This window comes from Leucoraja erinacea, chromosome 29 (assembly GCF_028641065.1).
Source record: "Leucoraja erinacea ecotype New England chromosome 29, Leri_hhj_1, whole genome shotgun sequence".
Taxonomy (NCBI): domain Eukaryota; kingdom Metazoa; phylum Chordata; class Chondrichthyes; order Rajiformes; family Rajidae; genus Leucoraja; species Leucoraja erinaceus.
The window spans coordinates 20546485-20574377 of NC_073405.1; the positions used below are offsets into that span (position 1 = coordinate 20546485).

The 27893-nt window shown below is 44.1% G+C and overlaps 2 protein-coding genes across 3 annotated transcripts in view; one reads left to right on the plus strand and one right to left on the minus strand.

Moving 5' to 3' along the window:
• On the minus strand, positions 1–24131 carry ctns (cystinosin, lysosomal cystine transporter). The gene is given in 11 exon segments (XM_055658852.1): positions 1–2460; positions 4531–4648; positions 6148–6318; positions 8084–8203; positions 9926–10024; positions 11846–11990; positions 13685–13803; positions 15254–15338; positions 16961–17039; positions 17666–17744; positions 23973–24131. Coding segments are annotated over 10 exon segments (1152 nt in total). The 5' UTR covers positions 17730–17744; positions 23973–24131; the 3' UTR covers positions 1–2308.
• The window catches only part of cib3 (calcium and integrin binding family member 3), a 26876-nt gene continuing 19370 nt past the window's right edge, over positions 20388–27893 (plus strand). The window contains exon 1 of one of the 2 annotated variants that reach the window (XR_008725811.1): positions 20388–20639. Coding sequence is in view for 1 of the 2 variants with exons in the window: in XM_055658853.1 (XP_055514828.1) it covers positions 27459–27509 (51 nt within the window). In the remaining variant the exon portion in view is untranslated. Of the gene's footprint in view, positions 20640–24618; positions 27510–27893 lie in introns of those variants that run through there. The other variant, XM_055658853.1, reaches the window with a different exon arrangement.

Genomic DNA, 27893 nt, shown 5'->3' on the forward strand with positions numbered 1-27893 from the left:
TTCAAGAAAATGAAATCAGGTTTATTTTTAACAAAGATTTAATACTTTTCATTTGATACATTTTGTGCAATGTTAGCATTTACAGAAAGTGCATGGGTGTTCAGTTTTAAGGCAGCCATTGGCATACAATTATTTCCAGTGATCTAAAGACATATTCCAATTATCAAATCAATTCAGGAGGTTGAAGAAGCCAAAGATGGACAAAGTGCACAAACTCAACACTAAACTACTGGACAGACCTAATCCAGTCTCACTGCCATCAATGTGAGGTAAAACCAGCTGGTTCAGTCGTATCAAATTTCAAACCACACAGGCATCCACAAACAAAGGAAATTATGAGTAATACATTTTCCTCGTGAAAAAACAGCACACACTGGCAAATAAAAGCTAAATTGTAAATCTTGAGGCTGGTATCGAGAGATCTAAATATTAATGTAAGAACAAAATGCACTGAATATTGTAAATCTAAAATAAAAGCAGAAAACACTGAATATAATCTGCAGCTCAGGCAGATTCTGTGGAAACAGGGTTTACATTAAGTCAATGACCATTTATCAAAAAGGCTCAAAGTTATAAATTAGAAAGGAGACCGTGGGGTGGGTGGAGAAAACAAAAAAAGTGACAGGGCAGAAAACAGGAAAGAATAAAGGGCATGAGGAAATGGGTGCGTGATGAATAGCTGGTAAGCATTCAAAAGATAGATCTGATTGAGGCTGCCTGGCAGCAGAATTGTTATTGGAAATGGTTGAACTCTTATTGAATTTGGAAGACTAGAGTTTACATTGAACTTCATTAGACAGCAGAGGACAGTGGGACTGGAGATGGCCAGGATTGCAAGTACAGGCTGCAAGGTAGTCATCTTTCTGTTTGAGGTCACATACTGATAACTGATTAACCAAGAGGATGTGGTTGGGACTCTATCCCATGTGAAGATGTATGCTGACAGGACAGATGGATAGGGTGCTACAGGGCAAGAGTGGAAGTGCAACAGTGGAGTGAGCCAGGGTACTGTACCTTGAAATACTGGGCAGAGGTCGGGAATAAGAGAGGATGATATTGTGAACATGGAGACTGGTGATTATGATTATGATAAGGTTGAGAATCAATCATAGTAATGTGCCTGGGGACTTTGATGCAGTGTGGTATCCATGAGTAAGGAAAAAGGTATAAGAGGAGCTCAGTTTGAAAGTCGACATAATCATACACAGACACAGAAAACCTGGGTGAACGGAATGGAGTTCTTGCAGAAGACAGGGTTGGATGAATACAGGCACCCAGCAGAAATGTTTTCTCCACATTTGCCCAGGCACCATGAATCCAACTGCAAGGCACCCCTTCCTCGGTGTTAACATTATGTTTTCCTACAATTAGTTAGCATGTAATTGAAGTGAACACCAACTTATTTTAACCCAAGGGTCCTGAAACTTAACACTAAAGTCCAGGCTGAATTTTGAGCAAGAACAAAGTGCTGGAGGATGTGAGCAGGTCGGGCAGCAAGTGTAGAGGGAAATGGACAGGACCTTTCTTCATGTTGCCTGACCCGCAGAGTTCTTCCAGCACTTTTATTTTATTCAAGATTCCAGCATCTGCAGTTTCCTTGTGCTTCTTGGCCAAATTTAAATGAGTAAACTTTCCATTTCAAAATGCGAGTCTTGTAGAAAGCTTTTGTCCGTGCCATACTGATCCAGGGGGTTTTGTTGGTCGTGGGGCCACAGTAATTTTTAACAAAGCAATTGCAACCAAAGGGAAATTGGAATCCAGTAGAGGAAACCTTGTTAGATTAACATCTGACATTTCAGTTTAATAATAGCCATTAAGAAAAATGAAAGCTGAAGACTGCTCCTAGAATGCTGGTGGAGCAAACTTGTAGATCTGGTGCTAGTGAGGGAAAGCACTTCTTCCCTCACAATGTATTACAGCCTGCCTAATCTCAGACAACTCAACAATTTAAGGTAACATTTATCTTTATCATTTTTATTTCAGTCTTTCCACTGATAATTTCAGATAAGATCAGACTTCTTCCATTTATGCCCATCCAGAATGACCTTTACCTTCTTTGTCTCATTACCATCTCCTTTTGCTCTGCACACATCTCTTTTTGTGCACATGCAATGTCTGCTGGGTTCTGCTATTTAACAGATTCCTTTTTGCTCTCCCCCAGTTTCTTCACTCACATCTGGTCCATCTATAACTTTTCCTGGCACTGATGAAAGGTCAATGACCTGAAACCTAAAATCCAGAATTCCCTTCATGATGCTGCCTGCTTTGCTGAGTGGTTCTGTTACAGTTCTTGTTATGTGGTGCAGGATCAGTCTCGGTTATCCTCACTCATTGACCTGTAGTCATCAGATTTGTGTCTGTACAAGCAGTAATGCTGGACAATGAAGAGAATATCAAACAAAACTGAGAATACTCCAAGGCCAAACTTTGTTGGATCTCCAAAAATCAGCAACCATTCATCTGTAAGAAAAACAGGACATGTGTTCACTGAACTGCAATCAAACTACAAAGCAACAAGTTCAATTTGAATCAATGAATATCAGTGTTAAAAGCAACCAGCATTTCAGGTCAGGTTGCTGCATAAACACAACCCATATGCCTATACCCACGGAAACCTCTACTGGCCCAAACCAGACCTGCGCAGTCTGAAGAAGGGTCTCGACCCGAACAGCAGCTATTCCATTTCCCCAGAGATGCTGCCTGAACCAGCACTTTGTGTCTATCTTCTGTGCAGTCACATCATTTGTTTGAACAGCTTGAAAAGTTAGAGAGAAAACCCCATGATTCATCAGCAAACTTAATGTTAAGAGACTTCACCAGATGTTGAGTACCTTCCTCAGAGTAAAGCCTTAAATTAACAAAATACCTCCCAGATTAAAACAACAGAATAGCACGGTGGCGCAGCGGGAGAGTTGCTGCCTTACAGCGCCAGAGTCCTGGGTTCGATCCTGACTACAGGTGTTTGTCTGTACGGAGTTTGTACGCTCTCCCGGTGACCTACGTGGGTTTTCTCCGAGATCGGTTTCCTCTCACATTCCAAGGACGTACAAGTTTGTACAAGTTCGGAAATGTCCTCGTTCTTCAGGGAACGGGGATTCCCCTCTGCCACCATAGATGAGGCTCGCACCAGGGTCTCATCCATACCCCGCAACACTGCTCTCTCTCCCCATCCCCGCACTCGCAACAAGGGCAGAGTCCCCCTAGTCCTCACCTTTCACCCCACCAGCCGGCAAATACAACAAATAATCCTCCGCCATTTCCGCCACCTCCAACGTGACTCCACCACTCGCCACATCTTCCCATCTCCGCCTTCCGCAAAGACCGCTCCCTCCGCAACTCCTTTGTCAATTCTTCCCTTCCCTCCCGTACCACCCCCTTCCCGGACACTTTCCGTTGCAACCGTAAGAAATGCAACACCTGTCCCTTCACCTCCCCCCTCGACTCCATTCAAGGACCCAAGCAGTCGTTCCAGGTGCAACAAAGGTTCACCTGTATCTCCTCCAACCTCATCTACTGCATCCGCTGCTCTAGATGTCAGCTGATTTACATCGGGGAGACTAAGCGGAGGTTGGGCGATCGTTTCGCCGAACACCTCCGCTCAGTCCGCAAAAACCTACCCGAACTCCCGGTGGCTCAGCACTTCAACTCCCCCTCCCATTCCCAATCCGACCTCTCTATCCTGGGTCTCCTCCATTGCCAGAGTGAGCAACACCGGAAATTGGAGGAACGGCACCTCATATTCCGCCTGGGTTGCTTGCGTCCGGATGGCATGAACGTTGAATTCTTCCAGTTTTGCTAGCCCTTGCTGTCTCCTCCCCTTCCTTAACCCTCGGCTGCCTCCACCCATCCCCCCGCCCTCGGGCTCCTCCTCCTCCCTTTTTCCTTCCTTCTCCCCCCATCAGTCTGAAGAAGGGTTTCGGCCCGAAACGTCACCTATTTCCTTCGCTCCATAGATGCTGCTGCACCTGCTGAGTTTCCCCAGCATTTTTGTGTACCTTCGATCTTCCAGCATCTGCAGTTCCTTCTTGAACAAGTTTGTAGGTTAATTGGCTTGGTATAATTGTAAATTGTCCCTAATATGTGTAGGATAGTGTTAATGTGCGGGGATCGCTGGTCGCCGCAGTCTCGGTGGGCTGAGGAGCTGGTTTCCACGCTGTATGTCTAACTACCTCATTCTGATTAAAACATGGCCTCAGACTAAAATGATGAGATTTCAATCAACATCTTCTATTGGTGGAGAAACACCATGTTGACAACACCGCAGGATCACCTCACTCGGTGGCTTGGAACAGGGAAGACATTAGCAGGTGCGTAGAATGGAAGATAAGACACAAAATGCTGGAGTAACTCAGCGGGTCAGGCAACATCTCTGTAGAAAAGGAATAAGTGATGTTTCAGGTTGAGACGCTGCTTCAGAATGAGAGCCTGGGGAGAGGGAACTTCAGGATGTTCAGGAGTCTTTGATTCCACCACTCGCTCAACTGTAACTTTTCTAAAGAATGTTTTATTCCCAAGTCAGGTCACCCTTACCATTATTATAGGACTGTAGGAACATCTGCACGATGCTCAAACTGCCTCCAGTAAAATCTAACAGCACATTCCCAATGGACCAGCCCAGTGTGCTCTTCCTTCGATAGTTCATGTAGGCCTATAGGAGAGTGAAACACAAGGGCACGATATAGATTGTTAGCATCTGCTGAACAGGAGGCCCTGCTCACTTTGTAGGGAGCAGAGATCAAGTTAACTTGGCATCATGTTCGGCACAGTCACTGTGTGTCAAAGAGCCCGTTCCTGTGCTGCTCTGTTCTATGTTCGATGAGCCTCTGGAATGCGTCCAGTTTAATGCTGTGGATGCCCGCACTTCTTTTACCTTTCAAGGGGCAATCAAATTGGATCTTGAGCCATACAAACACAAAGAAAATAAGTGGTTTTACAGATAATATACGCCATGTTGGTTTCAAAGAACGAGGTGTATAGAGTATATTTTTTTTTCTTTCTCTTTGCCTCTGCTGAAGGATTATATAGAAAAAAATAAGTGCAGGAGTAAGCCATTCGGCCCTTCAAGCCAGCACCGCCATTCAAGATGATCAAGGCTGATCATCTATAATCAGTACCCGTTCCTGCTTTTTCTCTATATCCCTTGATTCCTTTAGCCCTAAGAGCTAAATCTAACTCTCTCTTGAAAACATCCAATGAATTGGCCTCCACTGCCATCTGTGGTAGAGAATTCCACAGATTCACAACTCTCTGGGTGAAGAAGTTTTTCCTCATCTCAGTCCTAAATGGCCTGCCCCTTATTCTTAAACTGTGACCCCTGGTTCTGTACTCTCCTAACTTCGGGAACATTTTTCCTGCATCTAGCCTGTCCAATCCTTTAAGAATTTTATATGTTTCTATAAGATTCTCCTCTCATCCTTCTAAATTTCAGTGAATACAAGCCCAGTCGACCCATTCTTTCATATGTCAGTTCTGCCATACTGGGAATTAAACTGGTGAACTCCCTCAATAGCAATAATGTCCTTCCTCAAATTAGGAGACCAAAATTGCAAACAATAATCCAGGTGCGGTCTCACCAGAACCCTGTACAACTGCAGTAAGACCTCCTTGCTCCTAAACTCAAATCCTCTCGCAATGAAGGCCAACATGCCATTAGTTTTCTTCGCTGCCTGCTGTACACTGAATTGTGGAAAGAGGACACTGCTGTTGTCGGAAGAGGGGAAAGGTGTATGCTTGACAGTCTACTGCCACTTTGCAGTAAGAGAGCTTTACATTTTGTCTTGCGATTGTGACTCTTTGCATGATATTAAATCCTTCCCCTCAACATCTTAATCAAAGGCAGCAATGTAAACACGGGTTGGTGTTGTCTGGTTACCAAGGTGGCAGTGTTGGCACTCTGGCCATTTATATAGAAAGGTTAATTAATTTGCTGGACAGGAATCCTGCCATCTCCCAGAAGTCAGCCTTACGATGCACAGTCCTCAGCATTCTCATGCTATTGAACTTCCATCCCTTGGAACAGCTGGAGATCACGAGAACCAGTAACATTCAAGCGGCACTTGAATTCCCATTCTAACAATGTCTCACTAATGAGAAACCAGCCACCTTTTCCCACTGTATCCCATGACCTGCAGATTCTTCACCACTTACCTGGGGGATGTACTTGATCAGTGTAATTGCAAGTTTGATGTAGGAGAAATAGTAAAGATATTGCAGCCACGTGATTTTGTTGGCAATGGTCACAAACAGGGTGACAAGACCAAACAGCCAGGTAGCTACTAGAATTACAGTAGCAATCTTCGACACTTTCTGCTCAGCTCGCTGTGTGGAATGAATACAAGAAAGTATGTCAGAACCTTCATAACTTTGAACAAAATGTCTCAAATGACAAAAGCAAAATAAGAGATGTTGGATCAAAATGAAGCCAGGCTCTGTGTATAGGAGCATCTGGGGCAACAGGGAAGATTGCAGATCAGAGGATTACAACATTAACTGGAATTATGCAGTGGGAACTTGTTCACAATGATTTTAAGGGGGCATTTAAACATTTCACATAAACTTATAAATATATAAGCACAGGACACAAATAATGCAATGTCATAATTAGATGGTAAAGGAATACTAAAGCAGATGTAAGACAAATGGATGTTTGTGGGATTAGTGGGAAAACAAAACAGCAATACTTTGTGTAGATTTTTGAAGGAATTAAATATATACCTTTTCTGTTGTTTATTCGGGTTTTTATGGAGTATTGTGTTTACATATCTGTTGTGCAGCTGCAAGTAAGAATTTCATTTTTCCATTTTGGGACGTACCCGTTGTGATGCCAGAGATACCCGTAACTGCATACACGCAGATAGCAGGCCCAGCAACCCTGCCCCAACTGCACAAGCGTGGCTGACGGGCCGGCAAGTGGGAGCGCAGTGGGGCCCGGGGGGGGGGGGGGGAGAGAATTAATTAAAGTTTATAAAGGGAAATACTTTGTAAAATCAAATGAAACTGGCTACTACCTCCAATCTACCATGTAGGAATCTTGTACATTGATAACCTCTCATTATTTTTTATTCCAATAAACCTGGTCCTGGGCCTCCTCCATTGTTAGAGTGAGGCCCAGCACAAACTGGAGGAACAGCACCCCATTTTTCGCTTGGGCAGCTTACATCCCAGCAGTATGAACATTGACTTCTCTAACTTAAGTAACCCTTGCTTTCCCTCTCTCCATCCCTCCCCCTTCCCAGTTCTCTGACCAATCTTGCTGTCTCCGACTACATTTTATCTGTTTGCTTTGTCGTTGCCTTCTCCCAGCTGACAACGATCTATTCTATATTTTCCTTGATTTCCATTCCCTTTGCAGTTTTCACACCTTCACATTCCCTTATCTATCTATCTCCCTCCCCCTGACATGACATTAAAACAACCTTGACTCTAGAATGTTACAATGTTACTTATAGTAAATGCAGGGGTGATGGAGGGAACTGACTAGTGAACAGACCGAACCTGCTGACAGAGTACAGAGAGATGGAACAACACAACAGAAAATGGTTGCAAATCAAATAGACTTTTTTAAAAATCATTGGCGATCCAGTTGTAGACACACAAGAGAACTGAAAAGGCAGAAATTGCATCTTATACATCAAGATGTATAGTTCAGTACAAACTATTTTACATGATCCCAGATACATCATAGGCCCTGTTCTCATAAGGGGCGACTGAAGTTTCACTCAAATTTGTCTGGAATGAATGGTTAAGAGTTAGAATGAAAGCCTGGAGTGGAATAAATACGTCCAGAGTGGGACGTGAGGCATCTAATCAGATCTCAAAAGACTAGTGGTTCGTGTGTTGATAACTATATATTTTTCAATATTTGGAGAAAACATATTTGAAGAATTCAGTATATTTGAAGAAATGAGCAATTACACCAAATAAAAGCAAAATTATTTACACTTTACAACAGAACAACTAATTAAGAGAATAAATTGATTAAAAATAGAATTAGAATGGGATTTGATCAGGTAAAGTGAAAACAAACACAGGCAAAGGGCCACATTATTGCAAAATTCTAAATAAGTCTCACAGGTTGACTAACCTCATACAGGAAACATTGACAGATTGTAAATGCTGTCAGCAAGACGGCATGAAGACTGAAGAAGACGTCACTGGCTCCAACTGGGTTTATCCCTCCTGGATTACTCTTCATGAACTGACTCTGAAACACCAGCAAAAAACAATTTTGGACAATATTCAGCGCCGAAGTAGAGATGGTTGAAAGCTTCAAGTTCTTACGAGTAAATATCATCAGCAATTTGTCCTGGACCAGTCATATCAGCGTTTCTCAACCGGGGTTCCCCGGAACGCTAGGGTTCCGCGAGAGGTCGCTAGGGGTATCAAATTACCGGTATGCGGGCCGCATCCGGCCCATGGGATGATTTCCCCAATGCCAGAGCAGGCTGAAGCTGTCTCCGGTACCAGATCGGGATGCAGATGTCCCATGGTGACGGGACGTCCGGGCTCCCCTTGAGCCACTGCTCGTGCGTCTGACCCACCTCCCTAGTCAGCCGCGCGCTCCTTATATGCCAGCATTGTGATGACTCCTTGACTGACACCCGACCAATTGAACCGCAGATGCCGTTCGGGGGGGGGGGGGGGGGGGGGGGGGGGGGGTCTGAACGCGCAGAGAGTCAGACAAACAGGCTGGCCGTCATCCCGCGTGACTGACTACAGGATGGCCCAATAGGAGAAGGGACCGCCTTCTTGGCAGTCAGCTGTGGCCAATGAGGGAGGGAGGGGGCGGGCGCTGAGCGGGGTTAGGTTGCCTGGTGCGGAGCGGCCAGGTGCTGGGTTCGAATGCTGTGGGGGGGGGTGGTAAAAATGCGGTGCGGGCTGCACTGTGGATACTTTTCTCTTCACACTGTGTGGAGCTGAACGGCGGAGGAGGGAGCTCAACCGACCGCAAAGCATCTTTGTTCTACGCCCTTCCCAGTCTCCCAATCGTCCGAGGAACCCGCACTGACCGGGAGGGGCCACAACCCGGAGTCTCTGTATCTGTACCTTGATGTATAATCACCATCACTGGTTGTCTCCCACGTTAGGAGGGTCATCTCTCTTGGATGCCAGCACTGAAATGGTGGCAGAGAAGTAGACCTAACGAAACAATTTGTTTCGCTAGGTCTACATTTGTGTCTGCTAATGTACAATTTCAAATGGTTTATTAATGGAAAGGGTGTGGCTCCCAAAATAATCTTCGCCAAAATAGCATAGTTTTTTCTCTCTCCCTCATCACAACTTTCTTGTAGCCTATGACTGTAAGTTAATACCAATCATAAAAGTAATGCTTGCTAGGCAATCTTCTTCATAAGAAACAAAATTCGTAAAGTGAAACACTTTGTAGTTATAGCAGAGACTGAGACATATGAGAGCAGGTTGAAAAAACGAAGGCAACGAAAGTTGTGGGAGCATGCGTGTGTGCACAACTGATCCGGCCCACATGAAGTCGCATTTTGCCCAATCCAGCCCGTGACTTAAAATGGGTTTGACACCCCTGAACCAGACCAAGTGTGGACCCGTTGGGTCCCCCTCCCCCAACGCAATATTCCCCCTCACCTATACACAACGCTGGATGTTAAAATGGCGATCCTGGCCCGGCAATCCTCCCCCAACTGCAGGTGCGGCTGACGGGTCCCCGTTGTGACACCAGACATTACCGTTATGACGCAATCTCAAAATGGTGGCGGGCCTGGCATCCCCCAACTCAGGGGTTCCCTGAGACATGAAAATTATTTCAAAGGTTCCGCAAGGTTAAAAAGGTTGAGAAACGCTGAGTCATATCGAACAATGGCCAGGATAGCACCGACATGGAATCACTACAAGTTTTCAGTGCTTGGGAAGAACTAAATTGAATATTACAGTAATATATGAAATTAAATATTACCTTAATAAGAGGAATCCAGTAGAGACCGACATTGAACATTCCATAAGCAATATGACCAGTCAGATTCAGCGCCAGAAAATCAAAATTCAATCCAACCAACTCCAACCACACTGAGATAGAGAAGAAATATGTCATGCAGTAGCACCTTGCTCATTATAAATCCATTTGCTTACAATACAATTCACAAATAGTAAACAAAATCTAAAACACATTGAGCTCTACATACAATTAATTTTTGAGGCACAATTCCCAAGTCATGCAGTGAAAAACATTCCTTTCAGTTCATTATGTCCATTGCAACTAATCTTCTTAATCCCATTACCAGCACTTAGTCTGTAGTCTTCTACGCCTGCTGATTCAAGTGCTGGTCTAGATACTATTCATAAGTTGTGACCGTACCTACCTCCGCCATCCCATCAGGCAATGTTCAAAATTACAGTTATCCTGTGGGTGAGAGTTCTTCCACTGAACCTCTAAATCTCTTCAACCTATGCCCTTTTTTTTGACACCTCAGCGATCGGGATACGTTTCCTACTATTTGCTCTATCTATGCCCTCATAATTATTCATAGATCTGTCCCATGTCCATCTGCTCCAACAAAAAGAAACGTGGCTTTCTTAGTCTCTGCCCATAATTAAAACATTACATCCTGGGCAAGATCCAGGTGAATCTCTTCAAGTCCCTCCTCAACAGCATCAGCAATCCTCCCATAAGGATGTTGGTCCCATCCCTGTTCAGATGCAACTTGCCTAGTTTCTACATGTCCCACCTTCCCCATAAAAAATCACAACGATTCAGCAGTCTAGAGCTATCACTCCCTCCTATCCAGATCTATAGTCATAAATTCACCCGATCTATCTTGCTATTCCTATGCTCACTGGAATGTGTACGAATAATCCAGAGATTATAATTTTGGAGACTCTTGAATCTAAAAAATAGTTTCTTAAATTTATATTGCAGGATAAACAACACCTTTCCCCAAACTAAAGATGACTAAAACCAGAAAAAATTTGGTTTAAGGACTGGGGTAAGAGATTTAAGGGGGATATGAGGGAAGAATTTTTCGTCCCGAGTGTGATCACAAATTTATAACTGTGGGCTTGGTGAAGAAGGAGACTCCCATAACATTTAAGTAGCATCTAAACGTGCTTGAATTGCTAGGGCATAGAAGGCTGTGAACGAACTGTTAGTAAATGGGATTTGTATAGATGGATACTTGATAGTTGGCATGGAGACGGTGGTCTGAAGGGTCTTTTTCTGTACTGGATGACTACAATGGTCAGTCCTCATCCTATTCTAGACAGTGTTGCTGCTTTTATCATTAATTTCCTACAACTGAGCAGATACTGCAGCAACAGAGGTGACCCACCTCTTATCTTGGTCAAGTACTTGAATTCACTACTCAAGATGACCTGTGAATTATCCTTGCAGTTACTGGAGCAGATCAGGAAGGTGGTTCATCATCACCTTATGAGCAATCAGGGTTTGGCAATAAATTGTGGCTTTGTCAAAGTGGTGCACATCCCACAGATGGAAAAGATACACGTCAATAGATGTTTGATTTCCAATTAAATTAATTGACTATCTTACAGAATTCAGCAATTGTATACAGACACAATAAGCTGGAATAACTCAGCAAGGCAGGCAGCAGATCTGGATAAAAGGAATAGGTGACGTTTCAGATCGAGACTTCTTCAGTCCAAGTCAGGGGAAAGGGGAACGAGAGTTATAGGTGGTCCTTGGGACAAATGAATGGAAGATGCGCAGAAAGCAGTGATAATTAAGGAAATGTGGAGCCCACAATGGTTCATTGTTGGCTGTGGGAAAGATGATAACGAGTTAATACACCAAATGTATAAATGTCCTTGTCACATAAGGCTTCTCATGTTATGAAATGATATTCAAATGTTTCCAGCACACAGCTTACCTTTTACGTCTCCAGTTTTCAATCACTTGAGGGTAGAATGAGATAGACCAGGCCAAGAAATAAACCCAGCCAACCACTTGAATCAAGATGTTCAGAACACTGCTCTGCATTACCAGAAAATGAATTCTTGCCAGAGTTCTACAAAAACAATGATATAGTTAAACAATTTACATTAATTACAGATAAGCAACAAGAAGAACATATTAAACTTAACAGGATAGACGTTGCGTGGAAAATATTGGGAAGAATGATGAAAAGTTTGGTAACAGATGGGCTTTTGAGGAAGTTCAGCATGGAAGAAGATAGCTGGGGTGTAGGGAGGGAATTCTATAGTCATGGCCTAAACACAGTTGTCAACAAGGACCACAAATAGGAAGTCAGTGCTGGGATAACTGGGAAATCAAAACTAACCTCAAATAGAGGGTTGACAAAAGTCCTGGAGAAACTCAGCGGGTGAGGCAGCATGTATGGAGCGAAGGAAATAGCAACGTTTTGGGCCAAAACCCTTCTTCAGACTGATGTGTGGGGGGGGGAGAAGAAATGAAGTGGAGCCAGTGGGCTGAGGGAGAGCTGAGAAGGGAAGGAGAAAGTAAGGACTACCTGAAATTAGAGAAGTCAATGTTTATACCGCTGGGATGCAAACTGCCCAAGCGAAATATAAGGTGCTGCTCCTCCAATTTACGGTTGTCCTCACTCTGGCCATGGAGGAGGCCGTGGACAGAAAGGTCAGATTCGGAATGGGAGGGGGATTGAAGTGCTGAACGACCGGGAGATCAGGTTGGTTATTGCGAAACGAGCGGAGGGGTTCAGCAAAGCGATCGCCAAGCCTACGCTTGGTCTAACCTCAAATAAATGTGTCTACAGCCTAAGCTCCTAGATTGTAATACCTTCCTTATATCTCTCTGCCTTGGGATCTCTGTCCCATGGCCCAGTGTTAAATTCAGAGAAGGTGATCCAGTGAAGCATCTGGGACATTTCACTGTGTAATACAAACAGCTGTTGTTTCAAAGACAACAAAGATTAAATGAAGCACATGGGTAGAACCATCCTCTTAAACGAACCAGAGAGGTTCCATGTCATTTCTCGAATGTGTTCGTGCAAGATGAAAGGTTTTAGATGCATACGATGATCTTGGACTCCCTCACCAGGGTGAACAAGTGAAATGCAGAAACAACACAACTGCTCAGTTCCGATCAACGGGGATAATCAACTGACCATTTGTAAACCTACCTCTTCTAAAGCACGCCTGTTACAGTCAAGGAGCTTTTTTCTCACAAAATTGTCTCCTCCTGTACAACTTTCAACTCGAGTTCTTGCTTACACTTTTATTTCATTATTTTCTCCACCTTGTGGAGCCAATTCATCAGTTTTGTTAACACCAATCCTCTCTGTTTCAACTATGTCTCCTGATTTAATCTTCACATGTGTTCTTCCAATTCCATGCTGCCTTGCCCAGCCTGTCAATATCCTTTTACCTTCTGTTTGGCTCATAGCACCCGCCAGCTCCTTGTACTAATTTATCCAACTCATATCTTAACCTAAAGAATGAACTGTCATCCTCTGACAATTATCCACTTTTCTTCCTATGTCAATTTATTTCACATTTTCACTGCTTAGGACTTATATTACAACATGAATCGATTCAAATTCACAAATTTTCATAATGCAGCTTTATAGGAACTTTGCGTGCAGTTCTGGTTGCTCCAATATAGGAAGGGTGTGGAGGCTTTGGAAAGGGTGCAGAGAAGGTTTACCAGAATGTAGAAACAAGAAACTGCAGACGCTGGTTTACAAAAAAAGGCGCAAAGACTTTCCAGGGGACATCAACTCACCCGGTCACATTGCTGCTGCTGCTGCTGCCATTGCTGCTTTCAAGGAATACGGTGACCCGACCAATTCCAACTCCTTTAACTTGGAAAAATGTTGCATTTGAGTGAGCGGGCAATGTAATCTGTTCAAATAAAGCACACAAAGGTTAATATTTATAATATTTCTGGAGAGGAGCAACAACAAGAGAACCTGCCTCCACCGCCCTCTGAGGTAGAGAATGCCATAGACTCACAACTCTCTGTGAGAAAAAGTGTTTCCTCGTCTCCGTTCTAAATGGCTTACTCCTTATTCTTAAACTGTGGCCCCTGGTTCTGGACTCGCCCAACATCGGGAACATGTTCCTGCCTCTAGTGTGTCCAAGCCCTTAATAATCTTATATGTTTCAAACAATCTTATATGTTATGTCTGTGCCAAACATGATGCCTACTTAAGCTCGGCCCCTTTAGCTGCACATAATCCAAATCCCTCCATTCGCTACATATCCAAATACCTATGCAAAAGTCTCTATGCAACCACTACTCTCGGAAGCACGTTCCAGGCACTCATCACCCTCGGTGTAAAAAGATTGCCCCCTTGCACATCTCCTTTAAACTATGCTTCTCTCACTTTAAACCTATACCCTCTAGTATTTGATTTTTCCATCCTGGGAAAAAGGTCCTGACTGTCTATGCTTCTCATTGGGTGATCAATCACATAGTTGCAGCTATCCACAAAGTATAACCCGAACAACAAAGCAACATTTTCTTGTGGAATGGTGTTGCATTAGCAGTCTTCCGCCCTCAATTCCTCTCCAAAACCTTGCAAACTTTTATAGATTATATCAATCTAGCCACCATCTCTGCAGGACAATTAGGCAATTACTTTGATTTTTCACAGTTTAAAGTTTTAGGATTACATAAAATTTGTCAGTGAAAGCACATCACACAGGTATGTCACATTCCTAAGAATTGCTGCATGTGAAAACATGTTCTAATGACACACTCATTACTGAATTCTAATCATTAAAGATCTGAACGCACTTTTACAGGGACTCGAGTTGGAGGCAAAATCGATATTTGGTGATAAGCATCGCTGCTTGTTTCTTGTGCAGAGTCAATGAAGAGGAAAGGGCAGAGGTGGGTACGGTTACAATATTTGAAAGATATTGCACAGGTATAGGGATAGAAAAGATTTTGGGAGATATGGGCCAAATGCAGGCAAATGGGACTGACTCTGGTATGGAAGTTTGTCAGCATGGAACGATTGGCCAAAGGGTCTGATTCCGTTCTGTAGAACTCTATGACTCCACTTCTCTACGTTGTTAAGAGATGCCAGCTTATTTGTTTTGGGGTGGAAGATTGCAACCTTCACGTGGTCCGCCCTGTTTTGACTAATGCAATCAACGTGCACAAACGGAAGATCAAATAGAACAAGTTGTCCAACAATTTTAGGCTGTGCACTCCACACAAAAGAAGATTTGTGTTTCCAGTATATCATGCTCATGATATGCATCTCATAAAATGTCCCAGGTAAATAAAGAACCAATTAAAATGGAACATTGAGCAGAGTTTGAAAATTCTGTCATTACTTACATTTTTTGGAAGTTCAACAACTGAAGCCTGTTTGGAGGAGAATGTCACATTAAATGTAACAAATAACATTTCCTGCAGAGGTTCACTGAGGAAAGAGCAGATCAGGGCATTTCTAAACATTTGTCACAGTGATAAATAACAATCTGCATTTATGTAGCACCTTTTAAACCCTCAGGATATCTGAATACAACCAAAGTTTTGTGATTTGAGGAGACATAGCAGCAAGTTTGATCTAAAACTGGCTTGGTGATAAGAGACACGGCGGTGGTGAGAGTTGTTTATGCAGTTGGATACCTGTGACTCATGATGCTCTCCACAGATCAGTGTGGGGACCCTTGAAAGGAGGGATGAATGATGTGGATGTAGGATCCATGATCACGAAAATTGTAGATTACATGAATATTGGCAGATTTATTGACAGTGTGGAGAGTAGTTTTAGGTTGGGAAAAGGGGCTGAGAAAGGGTGGATCGGGAGGGGAACATAGGAGATTCACCAGGATGTTGCCTGGGGTAGAGCATTTCAGTTTTGAGGAGAGGTTGGAGAGGCTAGGTCTGTTTTCCCTCGAGTAGAGAAAGTTAAGAGGACATGATTAAGGATTATAAAATGATGACTGGTGTAGATAGGGCAAAAGATGGACACAAAATGCTGGAGTAACTCAGCGGGACAGGCAGCATCTCTGGAGAGAAGGTATGGGTGACGTTTCGGGTTGAGGCCCTTTTTGAGACTGTAGAAGGGTTTTGACCCAAAACGTCATCCATTCCTTCTCTCCAGAGATGCTGCCTGTCCCGCTAAGTTACTCCAGCATTTTGTGTCTATCTTCGGTTTAAACCAGAATCTGCAGTTCTTTCCTACACATAGATAGGGCAGAGTGCAGGAACCCTTTCCCCTTCTTGAAGGTGAATTAAAGTAGAGGAAACAGATATAAGGTAAGGTGGTAATTGATTTAGAGGAAATCTGAAGGAGTACCTGGAATACACTGCCAGAGAGTGGTTGAAACAGTGCTGTGAGACGCCATTTAGGAAGTGTCTAGCTTTGCCAGGGTGGAAATGTCTAACTCGAGGGAATAGTAATAAGAGGAGGAAAGTTTAATGGAGATGTGCGGGGCAAGTTTTTTTAACGTAGAGAGAGGTGAGGGCCTGGAGCGTGCTGCCAGGGTGGTAGTGGAGGCAGATATGATAGTGGCATTTAAGAGGCTTTTGGATAGGCACATTGAAGTACAGGGAATAGATGGATATGGATCATGTACAGGTAAATGTGATCAGTTTCACTTGGCATCATGTTCGACACAATCATTGTGGGCTGTACTGTCTATGTTCTCTGAGCACATGAATTGCCTATGCACAGAAAGCTATGGGCTAAGTATAGGCAAATGGGATTAATATGGATGGTAGCCCACTGGTTGGCAGGCCAAGTGGCTTGTTTATATGTTGTATGATATTATGACTCTATCCAATCTTTCCCCAAAACTAACATCTTGCTACCCAGGCAACATCTCATCTCCAGCACAATCATATCCTTCCTACAGTGTGGCTTTATTGGGATAACCTACAAATGGGACATAATTAACTGAATACTGAGTTAGCCTTGAACTGCAGTTCGGATGTTCGTCCCTGGATGTCATAAGCACCCCAGTGCAATAAGACCTGTGCGCAAAATCACCAATTAGGTGCTCCGCTTGCCTGAGCATTACCTCAAACCGCACCTACCTTGGAGTAACGCTGATGTTTCGAAGACTTCCAATTTCTAGACCAACAAATTTTGGTGCTTTAAGTGTCACAGTAGTTTCTGTGGACAAACAGAGATAACTGACTTTCTACCTCTGTAATAGGAATCAGCATAACAACATGGCTATAAAAGAGCTGCAAAGGAGTGAATCTGAAGTGAAAGAGTTTGTAAATGGGCAATTGAATGTGTGCTGTGATGCATCTCACATATCAGGAGGGCAATAAAGAGTCTGCCAGTTTGACTGCAGAATATTGCTTCCTGGATCGAGATGTATTTGAATGCATAAGGAGTGGTTGAGCATGTCTTGCCTTTTCTCAACTGAGGTATAGAAGAACAGGTAGTTTCACTGAAATGTAACTAATTACCAAAAGGATTGACAAGCTCGATTCACAATATGCTGTAAGTCTATTTTCTTTAGCTGGAGACTCAAGGTGTTCAAACAGGGATGGGAAAAAATATGGGGACTGGGAAACTTTGAAACTCCTGAGAACTATGAATATGCCGAACAAATGTACATCAAAGGCAAGATCAGATTTTTGGATGGTAAAGGAAATGAGGGATATGGACATTGGTAAATGGGTTTGAGGCGCAGAAGCAGCCATGATTTTACTGAAGGATTTCTATAAAGTAGGCAGAATGCATAATAGGCACCATGACAAACTATTTGGGTCGTTCTGTATACTTACGGCCTTGTACTGCGAGTGTGAACAAACAGCAGACAGGAACCAACTGCATTATACACAGTTTCATGTTTCAGAGTTAAGCCTAGACAGAGACAAGAAATGAGCATCAATAATCATTTTTTTGCAACCCCAGGACAGGCTTTGGCAATGCTTTATTTATTTACAATATTTGGAGCATAGGAGGCTGAGAAGTGACCTTACTGTGTCAAGATCATGAGGGGCATGGATAAAGGGAACACTTTTGCTAGAATTGAGGATCAAAAACTAGAGGGCCTAGTCTTAAGGTGAGATTCAAACGGGAGCTCTGGGGAAACTGTTTCATTCAGAAGATAGTCGGGTGTTTGGAATGAGTTGCCAGAGGAAGTTACAGAAGTGGAAACAATTATGATTTTTAAAAGACATTTGGACTGCTTTTATGCAATAGGAAGGATTTAGACAGACACAGTGCCCTCCATAATGTTTGGGACAAAGACCCGTCATTTATTTAATTGCCTCTGTACTCCATAATTTGAGATTTGTAGTAGGGAAAAAAAAAAATCACATTTGATTAAAGTGCATGTTGTCAGATTTTATTAAAGGGTATTTTTATACATTTTGGTTTCACCATGTAGAAATTACAGCAGAGTTTATATATAGTCGTCCCCCCCACCAAATTTCAGCGCTCTATAATGTTTGGGACACATGGCTACACAGGTGTTTGTAATTGCTCAGGTGTGTTTAATTGCCTCCTTAATGCAGGTATAAGAGAGCTCTCAGCACCTAGTCTTTCTTCCAATCTTTCCATCACCTTTGGAAACTTTTATTGCTGTTTATCAACATGAGGACCAAAGTTGTGCTAATGAAAGTCAAAGAAGCCATTATGAGACTAAGAAACAAAAATACAACTGTTAGATACATCAGCCAAACCTTAGACTACCCAAATCAAATGTTAGGAACATTATTAAGAAGAAAGAGAGCACTGTTGAGCCTACTAATCACAAAGGGACTGGCAGGCCAAGGAAGACCTCCACAGCTGATGACAGAAGAATTCTCTCCATAATAAAGAAAAATCCCCAAACACCAGTCCAACATTCTTCAGGAGTCAGGTGTGGATTTGTCAATGACCGCTGTCCGCTGAAGACTTCATGAACAGAAATACAGAGGCTACACTGCAAGATGCAAACCGCTGGTGTAGCCGCAAAAATAGGATGGCCAGATTACAATTTGCCAATAAGTACTTAAAAGAGCAATCACAGTTCTAGAAAAAGATCTTGTGGACAGATGAGATGAAGATTAACTTATATCAGAGTGATGGCAAGAGCAAAGTATGGAGGAGACAAGGAACTGCCCAAGATCCAAAGCATATCACCTCATCTGTGAAACACACTTATGAATGATACAACTGCCGATGGTGGTAGCATCATGAATTCTGAAGTGTATAGACACATCCTATCTGCTCAAGTTCAAACAAATGCCTCAAAACTCATTGTCCGGCAGTTCATTCTAGTAAGCCAATGATCCCAAACATACTGCTCAAGCAACAAAGGAGTTTTTGAAAGCTAAAAAAGTCAATTCTTGGGTGGCCAAGTTAATCCCGGAACTGAACCAATAGAACATGCCATTTATATGCTGAAGAGAAAACTGAATGGGACCGGCCCCCAAAACAAGCATAAGCTAAAGATGGCTGCAATACAGGCCTGGCAGAGCATCACCAGAGAAGACACCCAGCAACTGGTGATGTCCATGAATCGCATACTTCAAGCAGTCATTGCATGCAAGGATATGCAACATACTAAACATACAGTAAATACTTTAATTTACATGACATTGCTGTGTCCCAAACATTATGGTGCCATGAAATGAGGGGTATAACCACTGCTGTAATGTCTACATGGTGAAACCAAAATGTATAAAAATACCCTTTATTAAAATCTGACAATGTGCACTTTAACCACATGTGATTTTTTTTTCTATTACAAAGCTCAAATTGTGGAGTACAGAGGCAAATAAATAATGGGTCTTTGTCCCAAACATTATGGAGGGCACTGTAAGAGCAAAATGCAGGGTAATGGGACTAGCTCACTTCGCAAATTTGGTTGGCATGGACAGGGTGGGCCGAAGGGCCTGTTTCCATGCTTTATAGCTCCATGACTGATGGTCTCTGCAAGCAAAATTGAATTCTTAATTCAGATCTATAATATTCCATAAAACGAGATATGATTTGTTCTATAGAGCAAAGTTTTCCTTTAATTTCTGTCTTTGGGTTTTACGAAACTATCAGTACTTTCAAATTTGACTGGCAATCTCAACGAAGAAATCAGCATTGGCACAAGGCTGTGACATTCAGCCCTCAGTCTGTCCCCTATCACCACTGTGTGAGTTTATGACGGATCTGTTTAACTCCATTTACTTGCCTTGTTCAATATCTGTTAACAGACACTTTGCCTTAAAATTCAAGTGATCTATTTTCCCATTTATACTCTGGCCAAGATGCATTCTCAGGGGAAAAATGTGCCTGATTTCTTGTGACTGCATGAGTAAGTAGTCCCCAACATTATCAGTTTAAAATAGTTTTAAATTAGGCAAGATAAAACCAGCAGTTTGAAAAAGCAATCGTTATTTTAAAATGTGACCCCTCCCCCTTCCCTCTCCTCACCCCGCCCCCTCCATTACTTATTTTCAAATACAATTTAAATTCTCTTTCATCTACTTATAACATGTAAAAAGACGTACTGACAGTAATCAAGGTTTGTTTTAAATATGCTGCAAATTTATATCCTTATTACCACCATTATGTTTTATAACTGAAAATAGCGCAGCTTGATTTTAAAATGTGCACTTTTAAATTGATTTACAGGTCGTGACATCACTGGTCAGCATTATTACCCTCGAGAGTAGTGATAGTGGGCTGTGCTGTAAACCACTCAGCAGGTCTCCCACAACATCAATGGCAGGGTGCTTCTAAATTTGATACAAACATCTAGCAATATGTTCCCAGGTATGTGACGGGACATTCTGTCTTTCAAACAGGGACTGAATGCAGTAGATGAGATTGTAGGAAGAGCATATGAATCTTTGCCGCACTTGGAAGGGTTGCTAAGGTCGCTGGATGGTGGTGAGGGAGGAGATGTTGGAATAAGCGGTGCACCTCCTGCATTTCCTGGTGCACCTCCTGCATTTCCTGGGGAAGGTGTTGGGGGATGGGAAGGGATGAGCAGACCAAGAAGTCATCAAGAGAGTGGTCCCTGTGGAAAGCAGAAAGGAGTGGAGAGGGGAAGATATGGCTGGCAGTGCGATCAGTTTTACTGTAACTTAACTATACTTCTTTTCCACTACCTTGCTTTCAATACCACATCTACTTTGCATCTATTTGGATAATACCACATCCAGCAACAATATTTCCACTGAACCAATAATTCCTCTCCATCATAGTTGTGTGGATTTTTAACACCATTCTTTCACTTTCCCACATTTCTGCTCTCACCCACCTTTACCGGTCCACATTAGCAGTCCCCTTGGTCTCTCCAACCCAGTCTGTCAACAAACATCTTCCCCCCTCCCCCCCCACTTATTTTCAACGCCTCCGGTGCAATGTCTTTTATGCTACCAGTCAAAAAACATAAAGTGCATGAGTAATTTAACAGGCCTGGCAACATCCCAGGAGGTCATGGATTAGCAAAGTTTCGGTCCGGGATCCTTCTAAGTCTGCAGATGGAAACGGAGCCAAAATGACACCAGTCCATGTGCTCCAAAGATGCTGCCTGATCAATTGAATTACACCAGCACTTTGTGCATTTTGTTTTGGTAACCAGCATCTGCATTTCCATGTATCTCCGTCTCTTAAGTTTATCTCTCCTCACAAATTTGTTTCCAACAAGTTTATGTAACCTTTCCCCTGTGGGTTTCCCCCAGTAATGGAAGTAAATTAGTAAACTCTGGAAATGTCATGAGTCAAGCCCACAAGGCCGGGTAATTGTGTCAAGCCGTCACGGCGTTGAGTACTGATAGTGTGTTTAGTGGGTGTGCTGGCTAACTATTCATCAACACCAGCAAAACACAGAGTGCCTCAGGAACTCTGTTTGGCAGCATCTGTCAGTTCAGTTTAGTTTATTGTCACGTGTACCCCGGGTACAGTGAAAAGCTTTTGTTGCGTGCTAACCAGTCAGCAGAAAGACAATATGTGTAGGTAGGAACTGCAGATGCTCGTTTAAACCCAAGATAGAAACAAAATGCTGGAGTAACTCAGCAGGACAGGCAGCATCTCCGGAGAGAAGGAATGGGTGACGTTTCGGGTCGAGACTGAAGAAGGGTCTCAACCCGAAATGTCGCCCATTCCTTCTCTCCAGTGATGCTGCCGGTCCCGTTGAGTTACTCCAGCTTTTTGTGTCTATCTTCAGCAGAAAGACAATACATGATTACAATCGAGCCATTTACAGTGTTAAGATCCATGATAAGGAAATAACATTTAGTGCAAGGTGAAGTCCGATTACGGATAGTCCGAGGTAGATAGTAGTTCAGTAGTGCTCTCTGGTTGTGGTAGGATGATTAAGTTGCCTGAAAGCAGCTGGGAAGATATTGTGTCTGAATCCGGTGGTGTGCGTTTTCACACTTCTATAGGGAGGTTTCACGGCAGTCGGGTCACGTCCAATGACCCGGACTGTTGCTACACTACGCCAACTGGAGTACACGCGATGAACTGCAGGTAAGCACTGACCATTCTTCCCAGCGTAGTGGGCCTGTTAAAACCCGCCAAAATTGTCAATTTTTGCACTGTAAATAATTATGGAAATCGGGATAAGCGTGAGAGACATTTAGCCTACTTCAGAATTCCAAAAGTGAGGAGAAATGACCGTAGATAGAAGCGAGAGCTGAAGGGACAACAACAGACAGAGTGCATGGCAAATATTGGTCGTTTGCTCACTGCTTTTCATCAACTAAGGCCCATTATTTGTGTTTTTTCTTGATTCCATTGGCATCTAAAAAGTTTAAGAAGCGATAAATCTGACTGTAAGATTTTAAAATCGCCCATGGTTCTCAAGTGGGTTTTTACATACAAAAAGAAAACGCCTCTGAAGCAAAATTTACAGCCAGATTTATCACTTCTGAGACTTTTTAGATACCGGCAAAGGAATCAAGAAAAACCACAAATAATGCCTTACTGTTGATGAAATGCAGTGAGCAAACGCGATAATTCCCAATATTTTCAATTCCGATATCTGCACGGCCAATGTTCGCCAAGCACTTTAGCTGTTGTTGCCCCCCCCTCCCCATCCCTTCCCTTCAGCTCTCGCTTCTCTTTACCTTCATTTCGCTTCACTTTTGGAATTCTGAAGTTGGGTAAATGTCTCTCACGCTTACCCCGATTTCCACAATTTTTTACAGCGCAAAAATGTAACATTTTGGCGGTTTTTAACAGGTAGGAAAGTACGCATTTCTTGCATTAATAACATATACCGGAAGTTACGGATGTCCTCCAGATGGATTGAGCGGCTCCGTGCGTCAAGCCCTATGCCCGGGGACCTTACGTGCACACCCCCTTTTGCTTGATGGGAGAGGGGTGAAGACGGAGTGGCCAGGGTTGCAACACGTCCTTGATTATGCTGCTATGCTGTGTGATGGTCTGGGCTGCGTCCACAATGCGCTGGGGAGGGAATGGACCGGGAACATTAGATACACAGGGTTGAAGTGATTTGAAAGGGGGAGACGGTCAAACAATCAGGTTAGACACAACATACTGGAATAACTCAGCGGGACAGGCAGCACCGCTGGAGAGAAAGGATGGCTGACGTTCCGGTTCGAGACTCTTCTTCAGGTTCGTTTTCCAGAAATGCTGCCTGTCCCGCTGAGTTACTCCAGCATTTTGTGTCTATCTTCAGTGTAAACCAGTATCTGTAGTTCCTTCCTACGCAAATAATCAGGACCTCGGATGCTGCAGTCAGGCTGGGAAAGTAAGAAGATACAGTACAGGCTTACAGTCCTTTACGGAAGAGAAATTAAGGAACTGCAAATGCTGGTTTGCAAAGAAAGAAGCAGAGTGCTGAAGTCTCAGCGGCCCAGGCAGCATCTCTGGAGAACATGGACACGTGAAGTTTCGGGCCAGGATCCTTCTTCAGACTGATTCTTGTAATTCTTTAACATGTCGTTATAGCAGCATTAATCTTGTTTGGACACAAACTTGCTGACACGTTATTCCACAGAATACCATAGTTACAAGCCAAACACTGAGTGAACACATGAAAATCCCCGCTTGACCCTACCTTCCTGATGGCAAATCATTGTCACGGTGATCACAAGACAAACGCATATCTACAAACGAAGAGAGGGGACTCACGGATGTCCGAGCTCCGGGACATGGACGACAGACGGGGTCGGTGGGGGATGACCGGACCGGACCGGACCGGACACGGAGGGCGGGGAGCTGTGCACGGACGGACACACACTCCAAAGATCATAGAGCTTTGCACTCGCTCGCCGGCCCGACTCAACTCCTTGCCGCTTCCGAGCGGCCTGATCCTGCGCCTCCCCGCCTGACTCAGCTCCGCGCCCTCACCTGATTCCAGCTGCGCGTCCCCGCCTGACTCAGCTGCGCGCCCCCGCCCCCGCCTGACCAGCTGCGCGTCCCCGCCTGACTCAGCTCCGCACCCTCACCTGACTCCAGCTCCGCGCCCCCGCCTGATTCCAGCTGCGCGTCCCCGCCTGACTCCAGTTGCGCGCCCCCGCCTGACTCAGCTCCGCACCCTCACCCGACCGCGCGCTCCCGGCCCCGAGCGGCCTCAGACCCCGCGTTCTCCCGCCTCCGTCGGCACGTGACCCGCGCCACTGCCCGCTGATGGGAAACATGGAGGCTACCGGCATCAGCGGAGGAAGAGAAGAAGCGGGGCCGGGGCGGCTAACACCGGGGTCTCTGGCCAGGACCGCTTCTCCCCGCCGTCTGTTCTGATGAAGGGTCTCCACCAGAAATGTCATTCCATACCCTGGACAATGTTTTGGGATCAGGACTTGGTTCTGTCCCTTCGCTGTTATTTCTGTGCCCCCTCCCCTCCACCACTTTGATCTTTTCACTGGTCCCAACAGGTCAGGTTTACCATGCACATAAGGGGGTTATCGGGTAAGGTCATCGGGTCAAAGGGCGTGACGCAAGGAGCAGGTCAATCCATGTGGAGGATATGACAGCCTACAGCATACACTGTTAATGCATGAAACGCGTACTTTCTTACATAGAAACATAGAAAATAGGTGCAGGAGTAGGCCATTCGGCCCTTCGAGCCTGCACCACCATTCAATATGATCATGGCTGATCATCCAACTCAGTATCCTGTACCTGCCTTCTCTCCATACCCCCTGATCCCTTTAGCCATAAGGGCCACATCTAACTCCCTCTTAAATATAGCCAATGAACTGGCCTCAACTACCTTCTGTGGCAGAGAATTTCACAGATTCACCACTGTGTGAAAAATGTTTTCCTCATCTCAGTCCTAAAAGATTTCCCCCTTATCCTTAAACTGTGACCCCTTGTTCTGGACTTCCCCAACATCGGGAACAATCTTCCTGCATCTAGGTTAAAAACCGCCGAAATGATCCATTTTTGTGCTGTAAATAATTGGAAAACAGCCCCGTCTCCCTCTGTGCAGCCGCACTGTCACGCGCTGTAGGTGACACACCGAACCGACCGACCCTTCCCCCCCCACCGCAGGGACAGACGGCCTGAGGTCCGCGAGTGTGGAACCAGAGTGTGGAGTCTGGATGCTGGGACAGAAGAATGGCCAACTATACTGGCAGCCATAGTATGTGCTTACCTGACATTCACCGCGTGTACTCCAGACGGCGTTGCATGGCCTTGACTGCTGTGCAACCTCCCTATTCAATTCCTTTACAACTCCATCCCACTTCTGGAGAATCTGAGGGATATTTGCGTCTTCGAGGAGCAGACACTCAACAAGGCCTCATGGCCTGGCTGATCTTGTTCTCGCATTGTACATTTTTTTCTTCTACACCCACTTCTTCCATATCAAAGGTGCAGTTAGGGGCAGACACTTGGACCCAACTAATGTCTGTCTTGTGTGACATGTGGAACAGTCTTTGTTTCACTTCCTCAACTCCTATTCCCGTACATTGTTGGCTAAATTGGAGCAGCCACCTGCACCCATGCAGAATTCAACAGTTACATTACTTTAGTGCAAAAAACAAACTGCTGCAGGAACACAGCTGACCAAACAGCATCGGTGGAAGCAGAGGGATTTAATGATATTTGGGCTGAGACACTATATCAGGCTCCAGCACTGTTTCTCAATCCTGCAGTTTGATTATTGCGCCAAATCCTAGCGTTTTGCTGTCTCTTCTGTGTCTATTTCCATCCCACTTTCACCTTCATATGGTCAGCGTCTGACTTGTTGCTTCCCTTTCTCTTTCCATATCAAGAGAGAGACTAGCCATCCACTACAAGCTAACTGACTCCCACAGCTAACTTGACCACTGTTCAACCCATTCTGCCTCCTAATGCATTTTCCCAGTTCCTCTGTCACATTTGCTCCATTTGTAATGGGAATGGGAACTCTGCCATGGGAAAACATTTCTTACTGTTAGACAGTAAGATAGACATATAATGAGTTGCTCCAGCATTTTGTGTCTAACTACACACAGTATGCCGCCTGTGGCCTCACAAATGTTTCATAAAGTTTTACCAAGACCTTCCTGGTTTTCTATTCCATTCCCCAGCGATTGAAGGAAACTTTTCTTGACAGTCCTATTGACCTGTGTTGAACTTTCAGCAATGTTTGGACTTTGAAATGTTTTAATCCTTGACACTGTGTGGCAGTGACAGGCTGGCAGGCCTCAGAACAATACCTCCATGTTGCGCAGTGACAATCTTGAACTTGCAGGTTCACACATGAAAAAACTGCACTGGTCCATGAAACTGCTTGCCAATGCCTCACCCCTCCTCTGGCTCGCATATGTGCCTCGTGTGACTGTGGAACTGCCCTGGATATTGCCCTCTGTGCTCCCTCAGCCTAGCCGATGACAAGGAAAATGCGATCTAATATAAAAATTAAACGGGACAGACACATTTTTTCTTATGTAAGGGAAATGCTATAAGGGAGTTGCTTGGTAACTTTCCACCTAACACTTCCACTCAGCATATGAATAACACAAAATGCCAGCAGGCATCATTGTTATGCGCACGTTCCACTGGTACTGTGGCCGTTTGTTTGTGTCAGCATGCCTCCTAATGCATACTCCCCATTCCTCTCTTACATTTGCTCCAATGGGAATGGGAAATGACACCTCTGCCATGCACAGGGATGTCAGTGTCAAATGTCAGTGTGAGCAGTGTGTTTCACAGCCTCTGATTTGTACATGAAATATCTAAATTTGGAGTAATCTTTGTCTTAATTAACTCATTATGGCCAGAGAGTATCAAAGTAACTGCTCCAGACTGTTTTAATCTCTGGGCTTGTAGTATACAGATGGCTAATGTCAGATGCTCATAAATAATAAATTGGAATATTGTTGGAATATTACTGTCTAGCTGTCATGCCTGTGAATGTGTGTAACATAAGCTGGAAGTCAACACATCCGTGGCACAAAAAGGAGTGTGTGCAGGGCCTGTTGGAGGTCAACCAGATCGCATTCTTTTTATTCATAGCCTTTTACATGAGAATGGGTGAAATGATCCCATTATTATTCAGCAATAAACTGGCCGATGCAAAGAGCAATGTGATCCTCCCGCCTGGCTCCAGATCAGCTCTCCTCATATTTAAGTATTGAGTGGAGGAGGAGAGAGTTGGGCAGAGCCTGATGTTCACCCTGGCTGGCAAACATGGGCAACAAGCAGACCGTCTTCACAGCGCAGCAGCTTGATGCGTATCAGGTAGGAGCTCAGTCCAGGTGCACTCCTGTCAGAAAATGTGACAAGCATCATCTGTTCTAAACCACCCGACTATGAAGCAAAATGCGTTTGGTTCAAAATCACAGGAGAGCTTGAAAATTCTGCAAAGTTCTCCCGTTTCTGATCTTTCTAGAAACTCGTAATTTTACTCTCTCCCCTAACGCGCACAAAGTTACTGTCACTCCTTTAAAAACGACTCGAGCCACCGTCTCTTACTTATTCCTTATTTACTTATTCTCCTACTTATTTCCCTGTAATGCCCATGAGGTTTGATCTCCCCCAGTTTCAATCCCCAGCCACTGTTTGGTATTGATCTCTTCTGTAATATCCCATTATTCTGTCCATGATTAGACAATACAGCTCACC